The sequence below is a fragment of the Chrysochloris asiatica genome, unplaced genomic scaffold, assembly GCF_000296735.1.
Source record: "Chrysochloris asiatica unplaced genomic scaffold, ChrAsi1.0 scaffold00026, whole genome shotgun sequence".
Lineage (NCBI taxonomy): Eukaryota > Metazoa > Chordata > Mammalia > Afrosoricida > Chrysochloridae > Chrysochloris > Chrysochloris asiatica.
The window spans coordinates 19,372,732-19,387,333 of NW_006408544.1; the positions used below are offsets into that span (position 1 = coordinate 19,372,732).

The window sequence follows — 14,602 nt, forward strand, 5'->3', positions numbered from 1 at the left end:
AAAGAACACCGACCATTGCCTTTTGGTACAATGACTCTGTGTATTCCTGCATCTTTTTTGATGCTTTCTGCCTCCACTTTCTCCTGTGGAATGGCTGGTCGGATTAATTGTCAATCTTGCAGTTAGCAGCCCAATGTTTAACTCACATTGGCACCAAGGCCAATTCCAAAAAACAAATAAAACAAACCGAATGCCACAAAGTTCATTCCAACTCACCGTGACCCTACATAGGACAGAGTAAAACTGCTCCTTAACGTCTCCAAGATTGTCAATTTTCATGAGAGTTGATCTTTCTTTTTCAGATCAGCTGATGGGTTTAAACTGCTGACCTTGAGGTTAGCAGCCCAATGCTTAGGCCACAGAAGCACCAGTGCTCCTGACCAGGGCTAACAGGCATGTCAGAATTGACATGGCCAAAATGAAATTCATGATTTCCTCCCTCATCTTTATTAAGTCTCCTCTTCCAGCATCAGTAAACTGTAACTCAATGAATCTTAACTATACAAGAGGGCTTAAAAAAGTTCATGGAAAATGGAATTAAAAGATTATGTAATTATTCTACTAACTTTGTGAAGTTCCCTCATATATTCCAGATCCTCAGGCCAAACATTTTAGTGTCACCGTTGACTTGTTCTTTCACAGGCCACAACTCAACCATTAAATAAATCTTGTTACCTCAACCTTCAAAATATATCCAGACCCTGATCTCATTTTACAACTTCCACCACAAGTACAGTGGTCAAATAGATCACCATCTACCATTAGCTAACTGGAAGTGTCTCTCGGCTTCCATTCCTACCCTCCTACAGTCTATTCTCAACACAGCAGCAGAGCATTGTTTTCAAAACATTGTTATATCATGTCACTCATGGGGGCAGAATCATCCAGTGGCATTCCACCTTATGATGGGAAAAAGACAAAGTCTTTACAAGAGGCAACAACAGCCCGATGTGTTGTGTGTGGCAGCTAGTTCTCTGACTTAGTCACAGACCTACCACTGTGCTCCAGACACACTGGTGACCAGTTGTTCCTCATCTATGCCAAGCACATGCTCACCTCAGAACTTCCACATTTTGTTATTCCCTGACTCCTTTTCGTTCTCTAATCAAGTCATCTTATCAGTGAAACATTCCTTGACCCCCTACATAGGTATCCTCCCCTAGGTATCCTCTATCTCCCTTACCTGCTTCATCCTTTTTACAGAAATCATAACAAATCCCTTTCCTTTTATGGCCCAGATTTTTTATATTTTAACACCACATTATAAGTCCTGGTGTGGCACTGTGGGTTAATGCACTGGACTGCAAAGTAGGTTTGTACCACAAGGTTGGCGGTTCAAGCTCACCAGCTGCTCCTTGGAAACCCTATATACAGAGTTTCCTATGAGTTGGAACCAACTCAATGGCACTTAACAACAACAACATAGCTGACAGGATGTCATAGTTCAATTAGCAACTTTTTTCCTTAATAGTACATAAAATAGTAGCCTTACAGAATGATGAACACTGAAGATGCACGGAAACAATTAGTCCAGTGGACTAATGAACCAAATGCGAATCAGTCTCCAAGACCAGAAAAACTAGATGGTACCTGGTTACCACTAATAACTGTTCTAAAAGGGATCACATTAGAAGGCCTAGCACAGAGTGTGAGAAAATGTGGAACAAAACTCAAAATCATAAAAAAGACCAGAAACTGGTGAAATCTTCAAACTATGACCCTTGGTCACCCTTTAGGTCTGGAACTGAACCCAGGCCTGCAGCTCAACTTTCAGCAAAGCAATACATAGATATATAGGGGGGCAATACCACTAATACGGTAAATGAACCATTGACTGGTCAACCATTCAAGATCAAAAGGACATTTACCTAAGGACAAAGTTCTGAAGGGTTGGGAAAGAAGGAGGAATGGAAACAAGAAACACAGGGAGGAAATGGGATCAGTGATATTACAATGAGGAGACTGCAATCACTGAGATGAAATGGAAGTGTATAATCTGCTGAATGTAAGTAAAACTGATAATCTGCTCTGTAAACCTTCACGTGATCCAAACTAAAGTTAAAACAAAATAACCTTACAATTAATACATTTTACAGTCAAAGAAATACAATATATTTGCTTGCTTCACTATTTTTCCTTAGTAGAATGTAAATACTATATTGGCAAGGATTTTGCTTTGTTTGCTGCTATTTATCCAGTGTCTAAAAATATGTCCACATATAGGAGGGTGCTTCAAAAAGCTTTTGGGAAAATTCCATTATCTCTTCATTCTATTTTCCACTAACTTTTTGAAGTCCCCTTGTATAAACAACTCAATATTTCTTAACTGAAACAATTCACATATGAAAAGCATTTGTGCCTAATGAAAGGGTAAGCCTAATGAAATTGCCATATGTACATATCAAAACCAGCTGAATGGTGGCAATTTGTTAAAACAAAACAAAACAAAAAAAACTCACCTGTTTATTCCTGAGGGCTTACTCATATATGATATCATTAATGCTCCCAATGTCATATACAAACAGAAGTCCTCTAGCCATATTATCCTACCTGTTCACGTTTATTCTGAATCCATGAATAAATCACACTGGGTTGTCCTACTGTCTTACTCACAGCACTAACAGAGGTAGATGGAGAAGGATTTGAAAATTCAGTTAAGTGTTGATCTATAAAAAAAAAAAAAAAAAGAAAATTCAGAGCACAGGCTGTCTATCTCTTTAACTTTGACATTTCAAATTTTAGAAAATAATAGTCCTCACCAGATGCAGAAGTCCATAATCTTGGCCCTCTTCTTATTAGCTGAGGACTCTGAGGTGAGCTATAGCAGGTGTTTACATCAAAAATTCCAGCCATCCGGTTAATTACACCAGAGCCAAAAGGGGCCCCAAGGGGACTTGCAATATCAGGCGTAGATAATTTTGATGAAAACAGAGATGATTTCGCTACTGGTGGCACTGAAGTCCGAGTCATCTGGCTAGACTTTGGCGTCTGAAAAGTAATTTCTTCTGTAAAAGAACAGAGCCAGAGCAAAGGTTCTCAAATGTTATAAACCTCAACTTCTTATTTAATGCATTTATCTGTGGCTCAGTAGGTAGTTTTCATGTAGGTTTACATTTCCAAGATCCATATTTACCACTGCAATTCAACGATCATTCATATTCAGATTTAAGAATTGATAAAAAACAAGGTGTTTTATGTATCTACTTCTATCAGACTGGGGCAGCTCCTCTAGTTTTCCTCCTTCCATGTATATTTTCATCTCTGGGCTATTTTTCAATGAGCTTACAGTTTTATATTTTATTTTCAAATGGCAGCTATTTTATCGTCGCATTAAAATATGGTCAGCTTTCTGGCATCTTCTTACTGTGCCTATTACTGGGCTAAATGTACCAAATCTATATTGTGAAAACATACAGAAAATAATAACAAATTATCTTATTTTACCTGAAGTTCTTTCAAGTTAACAAAAGTCATGTTGAAGACCAATTTGCCCAGATCTGTAAATCTGACCTTATAAATCTAATCTAAAAGAACTTCTTTGAAAAATCATCTGATACAAGAAAGGGGCTTCAAAAAATTTATCTTTTCATTCCAATTATCTACTAACTTTGTGAAGACCCCTCACATCTCTATCAATTTAAAAAGTTTGTTGCACAAAAGCAAACAAACATTTTTCCTGCCAGTATACGGTACAAAGACAAATATTAGAATTTTATCTTAACAAAGTTACTATAAGACATCAAACATTTAAAATACCAAATTTTCATAACATGACTTTTTAAGGGTTAGTGGAAATTAGAAATCTCTGGAGAAATCAATTTAAAAATTAACACTGGGCTTTGTATAGCAGTCCGCAGGTTGTGAATGAGATTTGTCCTTAAGTGTTATCTTTAAGTTGAACTTATATGTAAGTAGAACAATTGCATACAGTCCTTATATACTTCAGTGCAAAAGGGAAGTACTGGTGTGATGATGTAGAATAAACACTGAACTGCTAATCTCAAGGTCGGTAGTTCAAACCCACCAGCCATGCCTTGGAAACCCTACAGAGGGTTGCTATGAGTATGAACTGACTCAAAGGCACTAAACAACAACAGTGCAAAAAGTTCCAAGTCTTTTCAATGAACTGAAAGGAGTCCTGGTGTGGCGCTGTGGGTTAATGCACTGGACTGCAAAGTTGGTTTGCACTGCAACATTGGCAGTTCAAGCTTGCCGGCCACATCTTGGAAACCCAATATAGAGTTGCTATGGGTCAGAACAAACTCAACAGCACTTAACAACAACAACATTCAGCAAGTGAAAGTGACAGTGATGAAAACTTTGAGTAGGTTCAGAAAAATCTGAGTAGATTTAATTGGTTCAAAGTAAGAGCTAATTTAGATTAACATAAAAGAGCAACCAGGAGTTGTCCATTGTCAGATGTTTATAACACAGGGCTTTATTGTATTCCTCAAAATTAGAGACAAATTTTGCCTGAGTGATGGAATTGTTAAATTGATTCAGTCTCATATGGACTCTGTATAGGGTTTCCTACAATCCCATACCAGGACTCCTTGAATAGGCTAATGACCTCAAATTAGGACATTAGAACGATCATTTTAAACCTGGCTTCTGTGGAGTATGGGTCTCACAAATGCGGAGCATTTATTATTTGTGATGGTGTAGGATCAGCACTGGACTGCAAACCACAAAGTCGGCATTTCAAACCCACTAGCTGCTCCTTGGAAACCCTATACATGGTTGCTATGAGTCCGAACCAACTTGACGACATTTGTTTTTTAATCTTGTCATTATTTGTGTGCCTCCTACTGAAAGGTCAATTCCAGTAGTGTTTCTTCAATTTTGATTCCCTGGCTTCTAGAGTATGTTTGATATACAGTATTGGTTGAATAAATCAATGGTGAAAGTTGGTATAAACACCCTATGATTTTTTATAATCTGACACTCATGAAGTTACTTAATAGCTTTTCATTTGTAATCTATTTATATTTGTGGTCCATGACCACTCCAAAATACCTGCTTCAAACACACAAAAAACACGTCTGCTTTGATGGATATAGTGATTTTCACATACCAGAATTATTTGCCAACATGTAAACAGCAGAAAATTTAACCTAAAATTTTTAGACTTCAGGACAGAAGTTCAAGTAAAACAAAAATCAAACCCACTGTTATTGAGCTGATTCTGACTTACAGGACAGAGGAGAAATGATCCATAGGGTTTCCAAATCTGTAATCTATAAAGAAGCAGACTGATACTTTATCTTTTAAAACAGCTGGTGGATTCCAACCACCAACTTTCCAGTTAACATTCAAGTGCTTTAACCACTTGCTGTTAAGTGCTGCTGAGTCAGTTCCAACTCACAGTAACTCTGTACAGGGTTTGAACAACTCACCTTGTGATTAGCAGTCCAATGCTGATCCTACAGTACCACAACAGGACCCTACTTTATCTACTGATGGCCCAAATTTCCACATGAAAACAGTGCCTGAAGCTAAATCACTGCTTTCTCACCCAGCCAGTTTCATTCATTAAAGGACCTGCTCCAAATGGCATCTAAACATTTAAGTACTTTAGTGGTCTTGCATTCACAGGTATCTTCTACTTAAGGGATTTGGTGAAATCCCACAGGTTTTTTCATCTGCATTTCTTCCTCTAAACCTTCATCATTCAAACTGAAGAGGTACTAACATTATACAGCATTGTTGTTGTTAAGTACCCTGAGTTGGTTCCAACTCATAGAGACCCTGTATAGGGTTTTTCAAGGAGTGGCTAGTGAGTTTGAACCGCCAACCTTGTGGTCCAGCGCTTTATCTCACAGCGCCACACCAAGACTCCAACATTATTAGGATATCTTGAAATAACCTACCCCTCTCTGGACAGTACCCAGCAACTCTGTTTCTGTGATACTGCAACCACAACAACATCCAGAAGAATCTGTAAAGATTCACATGGTTTTGTACTAGAGTAAGATAGTCTTCTATTTGATTACTAACATTTTGTCAACCTTTTTAACACCATCACCACACTGGATTTAATTTTTTTCAATCTACAATGAAACACAGAATTTTTTCTTAGTTCAGTACAATATCCTGTGATTTGGGTCACTATTTCCTAAGTATGAGGGGGCTTCAAAAAGTTGATGGAATAATTCTTTAAATTCCACTTTTCCACAAATTTTTCGAAGTCTCCTCATATGAAGCTCACATTTACATGATTACCTTTAGATTAACTACTATCTTCTTAGAAAAACTTTTAAATGTTTCTTCCTATGTAGTACAAGGAGTTACCTGGAGAGTTGAGTTTCGTAGGTTCTGTGGGGAATGATGATATCACTCTGCCATTTGTAGCAGCAGCTTCTTGGTAAAGGATCAGTTTCTGAGTCATATCATTTAAAAGATTCAAGCACTCCCTTGAAATGGCTGTCCAATTGTGAGGATGTCCACCTAGAAGGTCGAAACACCACCCTTTAAAATACACACACTCGTATATTCTCCTCTTAAAGTGGAGAGAGAACTCAACAATAAATGTTACATTACACTTTGCATCAGGGCCTGTATTTCTTCATTAAGCTATTATTTACACTAGTGTCATCTCACACACAGCAGCTTAATAAATATTGGTGGACTGAATGAATCTTTCCAAGAGTCTACAAGCAAAAGCTTGCTACTTTACCATAAAAAATACTCTCAAATTGGTCATAGTAGTACTAAGCAGACTGAGACTCAGAAAATAAACACCAGCAAGTCTAGTATGCTACAATAAATGGTCCTCAGTTGTGACTGACACATTGTGATTTCTTGTTTTTATTTGTATAATTGTCTCTATTTGCTGTTACATCTGTAGACTACTATATAACAATGATCATACATTATACCTGGATACGTATGTATAGGTTATCGAATTAATCTAAACTACTGTGATCCACACTCTGATGAATATCACTTAACAACAAAGAAAATACCTCCATAAGTAAGACCCAAGATGCTCTGTACTGCTCTAACTCAGGCCCACTGAGAAACAATAGTCCAGTTAACTTGCAATGATATGTCCTAGAATGCAAGTTCTCTGACAGACAGCATGCCACCCTGGAACAGTTTACTTAAATCTCTGGTGAAAATATTTAATGTATAAAGAATTCCTAAATAAACCTATATCTAATAAAAAGTATTGCTGGTTTATTTTCTACAGCATCAGCTCTGGATTTTTCATGCTACTAAAAGGAGAATGTCTCCAGTTACTTTTATTTTCATATAACAGTTAACCGTTGCTGTTGGAAGTGCCGTCGAGTCAATTCCGACCCATAGTGACCCTGTATAGAGTTTCTGAGGAGCTGCTGGTGAGCTTGAACAGCCAACCTTGTGGTTCAAACAGCTTTGCAGTCTGGTGCATTAACCCACAGCACCACAGCAGGACTCCTAACAGTTAACTACAGACGATTTATTGCACAATCTGAATATTGGTAAATCTGGCAAAATAATGAAGAGCTGATTCGATTACTCAAGGTCTGTCTTTGTTCCCTATTGGTGGCTGAGGCCTGGCTGCATTACCTTGAGGAACAAGGTAGAGAGACCTGGCAAAGTTGCAATCTTGAAGAGTTGGCAAACAAGAGCGGAGAAGTGTTTCAGAGTTTCCCAGAGCAGCCTTGGGTCACTGTCAAATTTCATTTTCCCTACGTTTTTTTATAAAAGGAGGCAAAGTAGCAGATCGGGGAGAGAACTCTGTACTTGGAGTAAAGTCACTTAGTCTCTGATTCTCAGATTTCCCACTAGGGATCAGAACTAACTTTTAAGTCTTTCCAGCATTAAAATTTTAGGAGTCTTTAATTGTGCTTTTCTTCTCTAAAACTGTCAATCTACTTCATAATTTCTTCAGGTAAAGGGAATGAGGGAGCTAAAGAAAATAAGATAAAAAAATCTTAAATTTTTTATGATGACTTAAATTCTATCTATAGCAATGAAAACACTGGGCTGTTTAAGACTGAAATCAATACATTTACTGGACTCACACTCATCAAAAACTTTAAGTGAAACATTTTCTGTACAAACATGCCTTGCCATGTTTTAGCAATACCTGGTTGGCTAAGACTAAAAATCTCTTGTCTTCGTGAAGGAGAATACTGAGAGAGTAACATCAGGTCCTGCAAGGCCAAATACTAAAGGGAAAAATAATATACATTATTAATTTTTAGTTCCTATTTAAAATCTTACTTATGAATTAAGTTCAATATTTTATATCCCAAGAGATACTAGTTAGAATTTTTCATGAAGGAAATATTTAAGAACCATAATTTTCCTTTCCAGATTTCCAGGACTTCCTACCTCTAACTCCCCCATCCACTTTAGGTTCCAGGTACAAGGAATGACAAATTCTCTCTGTTCTTTCCCATATCTGTGGTGGGAAACAACCATTTCCTCCTGGATCCTCCTTAGCCTCCTGCTACAAACATACACACTCAGAGAGCTCTCAGTTGAGATACTTACATACTGTTACAACTGCTCACTTGTTCTGTCTGGTTCTACCCACCAACAGTGAGGCCCAGAAAGCAGGACACCTTCCTTGCTTACCACATCCAAAGACAGTAGACATGCAACAAATACTGTATGAGTACAAAAATATATGTGGACCCACTGATAAATCCAACAGTGTTTTCAATTGTTACCAAAGTTTGTGAAAAGCTAATGTTACATGTCATCATATTTTTTATGCCTAAAAATATTTGTATGTTTATTCTGAGTGTTGATCCCATTAGATAGATTGTATATATAGCACTGCAATACATATTTGCACTTTATTCACTTAAAATGAAAACTGAAAATATAAACAGCATTCAATGTGGCAAGTAGGTGATTTTTACAATACCAGTAGGAGATCTGGTAACATAGTGGTTATAAGTTCGGTTGCTTACCTCAAGGTCAGCAGTTCAGAACTATCAGCAGTTCCGCGAGAGAAAGATGAGACTTTCTGCTCCCGTAAAGATTTATAGCCTTGGAAACCCTGTACAGAGTCGCTGAGTCAGAATTGACTCCACGGCACACAACCACCACCACCACCACCACCAGTATTAGAATTTGGTGGTGATGGTGACGGTGGTGGTAGTGTGCCATCAAGTCAGTTCTGACTCATAGTGACCCTGGACAGTGTTTCCGAAGCAGTAAATCTTTACGAGACTAGAAAGCCTCTTCTGAAGAACAGCTGGTGGCTTCAAACTGCTGACCTTTCAGTTAACAGCCCACCACGTAACCAATACACTACTACCAGGGCTCCTTATTAGAATATGGTTGTTGTTGTGGTGGTGGTGAACTGCCATGGAGTCAGTTCCGATGCACCATAGGTTTCTGAAGAGCGTCTGGTGAATTTGAACCTCTGACCTTGCAATTCAAACCAATCTTGCAGTCTAGTGCTTTATCCTACAGTGCCACATCAGGACTCCTATAATATGGTTGTTGTTAAGTGCCGTCGAGTCGGTTCATAATATGGTAGGTCCTCAAAAATATCTAGATATGTTAAACACTAGGCCCATTCTGTTAAGTTAGAGATGACTGTGTAAAGACACAAAATGCACAGTTCTGACACCTTTATGATGAGGGGAGGATTGCTGTTTAAAACTTGAGGGAGGCATTCATCTGACTCTTCTGCAAATGGTGGCTGGACAGGGAAGACATGAGCCTATCAAATATAATCAGAAAGAAAAACTATGAAAATGATTATTTTCATACCTTTATTATAATTTATTATGAAAGGAGATAATACAGCTAAATTAACATCTTTACTGCTTCTTGCAAAAATAGGTTACCTACAGCTATATAAACCCCAACTCACTACTGTTTAAAATGTTACTGTCCTAATTTTATTAGAAGTCGGACATCCAAGAACAGAAACAAATTTCAGACACATTTTCTGAAACCTACCCCCTGCCATTGAGTCATTGCGACTCACATCAACCATGCATAGGGTTTCTGTGGCTATAAATAGTTATGGCAGCAGAAAGCCTCATCTTTCTCTTGCAGACTGGCTGGCAGGTTCAAACCACAAACCTTGTGGCTTGCAGTCCTACAGGGTCACTATGAGTCGGAACCAAATTGACAAAAAACTGCATACTAAAAGCATATAAAAATTTTAAATTCAGGCCCGTTTACTATGTACTCAAGAGAAATGGAAGTCTCCGAGAACTACATAAAGCATAGTCCACTAGTACCAGAAGAAGCCCAATCAGTTTAGCTTCCAAAAATTAAATGAACACTTAACATGGTCTCTCAGAAAAAAATACAAAGTTAATGTCAATTATAAATGATATGCCCCTAAAAAGTGAGACGTAACCCTAACATCATTATGGCTTTGGCATAGCACGCTGCTTATCAGTGTTCTACTAACCAATTAATCTGTGCACTCCAAAATGTAAAAAATATGAACAAGAAATTCAATACTAACCTCTGTAGCATAGATCTTGAAGAGCATCCAAGAGATGTACCACGTGGTAAGGAGAAAGACACCACACAGCCAAACATGATAGAGCAATGAGAGATTCAGGAGACCACTCACAGTGTCAAGAGGATGCAACTGCCTAAAGAAGCAAATATTACCATTTAATCTTATGGGAAATCTGCACTCTAAACAAACCCTATCTCTAAGCAATAATTGTGATACTCTTCTCCTTTCAGACCCTATAGAGTTATTTACTGGATCCCTTCTTATAAGATGCATAGGGAGTTTTGAGAGAAGAATGGACCTAAATTGACAATATAGTTTCCTAAGCTCCAAATCTTTATCCTCTTTTACTATGGCAAGAATGAGTCAATCCTACAAGCTAACTACCAGAAGTTGGGTGAAATTTAATTATTGTTGCTTTGTAATTAGATATTTAAACACCATTAAACATGACTACTACCTCTCATGGAGTCCTGGTGTGGCACTGTGGGCTAATGCGTCAGACTGCAAAGTCTTCTGAACTGCAAGGTCAGTGGTACAAGCTCACCAGCTGTTCCTTGGAAACCCTACACAGGGTCACTGTGGGTCGGAATCGATTCGACGGCACTTAACAACAACTCTACATCTCCTGGACCAGATTTTAGTATTATCTGTATATCCTATAAACAGTTTTATAGTGGGTTAAAAGCACTACCTAAGAAGTTTTGTAACAAAAACAGGGGAGTAGTTAATCTTATAATCCAGGACCATCAAGGGAGAAGAGCACAGCGGAATGCAAGAACCTATCCAGAGAAGCATCAACACCAGAGATGGAGGCAGAGATGAGGACATGAGAGAGGGAGACTCATGGCAAGAGAGGGACTGAGTGCTGGCAGCCAGAAGGCAGACTTGCAGAATGTGCCCTTTGGTTGTTTAAACTATTATATATTCCTGAGTATTTTGTGTACCTCTCCCCACCCCCACCCCCCAAAAAGAAAAGAAAAGCAGAGGGAATGGAAGCTAATACTGTTGAATGATACATGAAAGAGACTGTAATCATTGCAATGAAATGATGGTGTAAAGCTGATGATCTCCCATATACACGATCACTCAGTTCACAATAAATATATATATAAAATCTACAATATAATCTCTTTTAAAAATAGTAAGATTTTCAAAAGTATTCTCCAATAAAAGCCATAGTTCAGTGAATCCTAATGAACTGCTTTTAAAAATAAATAAAGGTTTTGCCTGATCCATTAAAAAAAAAAAAAGCACTACCTAAAAATAATTCTTTACATTTAAAGCATGTCAAGAAACTTCATTAGAATGCCAAATAAAGCTAATGCTATCTTAACAAGTCCTTGAATACAACAATTTGAAAAGTCATCATAACTATAATTACATAGCCAGCGATTGAGAAAAGCAGGATTTGAACCTGACTCTGCCATTTATAAATGTTGTAATTAGGAAAGAAGCACAGATAGGTGGAGTGGTTAAGCACTCTGCTGCTAACCAAAAGGTTGACAGTTCAAACCTACCAGCCACTCTGCAGGAGAAAGATGTGGCAGTGTGCTTCCATAAAAATTGTGTTGTCATTGTTAGGTGCCGCTGCATCCGTTCTGACTCATAGCAAGCCTGTACAAGGTTTCAAAGAGCAGCTGGTACACTTGAACAACCTGCCTTTCAGTCAGCAGTCTAGTGCTTATCCTACAGCACCAAACCAGGACTCCCATAAAGACTACAGCCTTGGAAATCTTATGAGGCAGTTCTGCTGTCCTATAGGGTCACTTGAGTCAGAATCAACTTGACAATAATGGACTTTAAAATAAAGAAAAGGGGGCAAAATTGGGTAAATGACTGATCTCTCCAGCTCTCACTTACTTAAGGATTTCCACACAAAGGCTGCATGGGTTCAACTAGACAACCTATAGGTTAATGTTGTTAAGTGCCATCAAGTCAGCTCTGACTCCCAGTGACCCTGTACAGGGTATAGGGTTTCAAGGAACAGCTATGGATTTAAACTACTGACCTTTTGGTCAGCAGTCCAGTGTTTACACTACAGCACCACCCAGGACTCCTGTAGGTTTGTAATCTCATATTGTTGAGTATAAACGGTTTGTACCACCCAGAAACCTCCTCATCCAAATAATGGTGCCATAACTTGTTCATTCTACTTCTTAGAGCTACACGAGGTTTACAACAGTGTATATCAGGAGTGCCTAGCACTGTGCTTCACATTCAGGTGGTTGGGGGATGGGAGGATACATACAGTAATAATAAATACTGGATTTACTTTTACAAATAAATAAATAAATATTTACTAAGGACCTGGCAAACATGATGGATAGATTATCAGGCATTATACCATACAAACAAACATTTTTTAAATAAAAGGAAAATAAGTACTATGTTAAATTTCTATCAAATATCATCTTTTTTTTTTCCTTTTCTATTTGATCATCTGGGCTAAAAATAAATGATCCCATGCATTTGGTTTCATATCAAAAAGAACGATTAAACAGAATACAAAATTCAGTTTTTACCTAGAAACTTTTTACATGTTAATAACTTGAAATCCACATTAAAGAACCCATCTTTCTGAGCAAATAAGACTTAAGCACAAATACATGCCAATATTCTCTGCTTTCAAATTAGCCCTATATATGATTAAGGTATGATAGGTCTTTTTTTATATGGCTCTTTTTTTGAAAAAAAGAGATTACTTTTAATAATCAATAGACAACAAAGCTATACACTACATCCCTTCCCCAAATACAGTAATAATCTAGTTTATGCTATACTAGCTGCTTAGAGTTTCACACAATTTATTCATCCCTTTGGGCTCTTCTAAGATTAACCCCAGCAATGAAACAAATTCTGTGAGTTCAATCTTGATGGATGATGAAAACCTGCTTGAAATTATCCCATATGCTACAAAAACACCAAGGATCAGTGTTACTTTATGATCATTAGACTACCCAGATCATTGTTTCGATCCTATGGGAAAGGGAAGTGGAGGGTTCTATGTGGCCTTTTTTGCCATGGTATTGCAATTTCCATCAAAATACTGGGTAGGACTATGCAAATAAGGTAATTGTGGCCCACCAAGGGAGCCAGATAATTAGTTGCTATATATAAAGTGCACAGCATTCTTGTGGGGTTTGAACCATACAAATAAGTGTATGGAACACCAACAAAGGAATTGGTCAGTTTAGTCATTCCACTAGGCTTGAAATGAAACATCTCAGAAGCAGATGGTAGGGGTAACCTGACTACCATCAAGGAGAGAGAGTAAACGAGCACATCCTTGGACCTGGGGTTCCTGTGCTGAGAACCTCCTAGACCCAAGAGACAGAAAGCTGCAACACCAGAGTAGAGGCCTGAGAGACAGTGAGAAGCAGTGGCAAAAAACAGTGTCAGCAGACTGCAGAACCGGGAGACCAAGACAGGCCACAAAGTTGAGTGTCTTTGGGCAGAACCACTTGCTAACAGAGTGGGGAACCCCCAGGCATTTGTCCTTGAAGGTAGGCTTGCCAACCCAAGGAGCAATAGAACAGAGTGCCTTTGTACAAGAGGAATACTAATGGAGTGGAATGTCTCTGGGCACTTATCACTAGAGCTAAAGAGTTCATGGGCCTGCCTGCAGGGGCAGATAAGAGACTATCCGGACCAAAGAACTGTCATTAGTCTTTCCTAATTCTGGATTGTCAGTGTTGTAATGTGCAGCTGTTAACAACAAACTATCAAACCCTGCACAAAAGCATAGTGCTACGGGAAGGGCAGTTGGTATCAGAATTGACAAAAACGTAGCAGGACAGGATACATATCTGACCTCTGCTTCATAGGAATCATCTTTGGGCTGATGCTGCTTCTTCCCCCACATTATGTTACAGGAGATAAAAATCTCCAGTTACACCATTTTAACAAGGATACAAAATGTCTTACAGTGGTCAGGCATTAAGTCTACATTGTTGTTATTGTTAAGTGCTATCGAAGCGGTTCCAAGGATCAGTTGGTGGATTTGAACCGTGGTTCACAGTCCAATGCTAATCTTACAGCGCCACATATGGCGGAAAAATTAGCAAAAATATAGGGATAAGGGTGGCATAACATGAAGTGTGCAATCATATAGGAAGTGTTGAACTGGCAAGTGTTTTGCTGTATATACCTGCAACATAATAAAATTAATTT

General features: G+C 38.2%; 1 protein-coding gene across 3 annotated transcripts in view; it reads right to left on the bottom strand.

The window, feature by feature from the left end:
• NDC1 (NDC1 transmembrane nucleoporin) overlaps positions 1-14,602 on the bottom strand; it is a 94,226-nt gene that overhangs the window by 41,796 nt on the left and 37,828 nt on the right. For all 3 annotated transcript variants that reach the window (XM_006839788.1, XM_006839787.1, XM_006839789.1), the window contains 6 exons: positions 10,433-10,565; positions 9,578-9,670; positions 8,075-8,156; positions 6,292-6,447; positions 2,760-3,005; positions 2,551-2,666 (listed from right to left, as the gene is read on the bottom strand). In XM_006839788.1, coding sequence (XP_006839851.1) covers positions 2,551-2,666; positions 2,760-3,005; positions 6,292-6,447; positions 8,075-8,156; positions 9,578-9,670; positions 10,433-10,565 — 826 coding nt within the window. The remainder of the gene's footprint in view (positions 1-2,550; positions 2,667-2,759; positions 3,006-6,291; positions 6,448-8,074; positions 8,157-9,577; positions 9,671-10,432; positions 10,566-14,602) is intronic.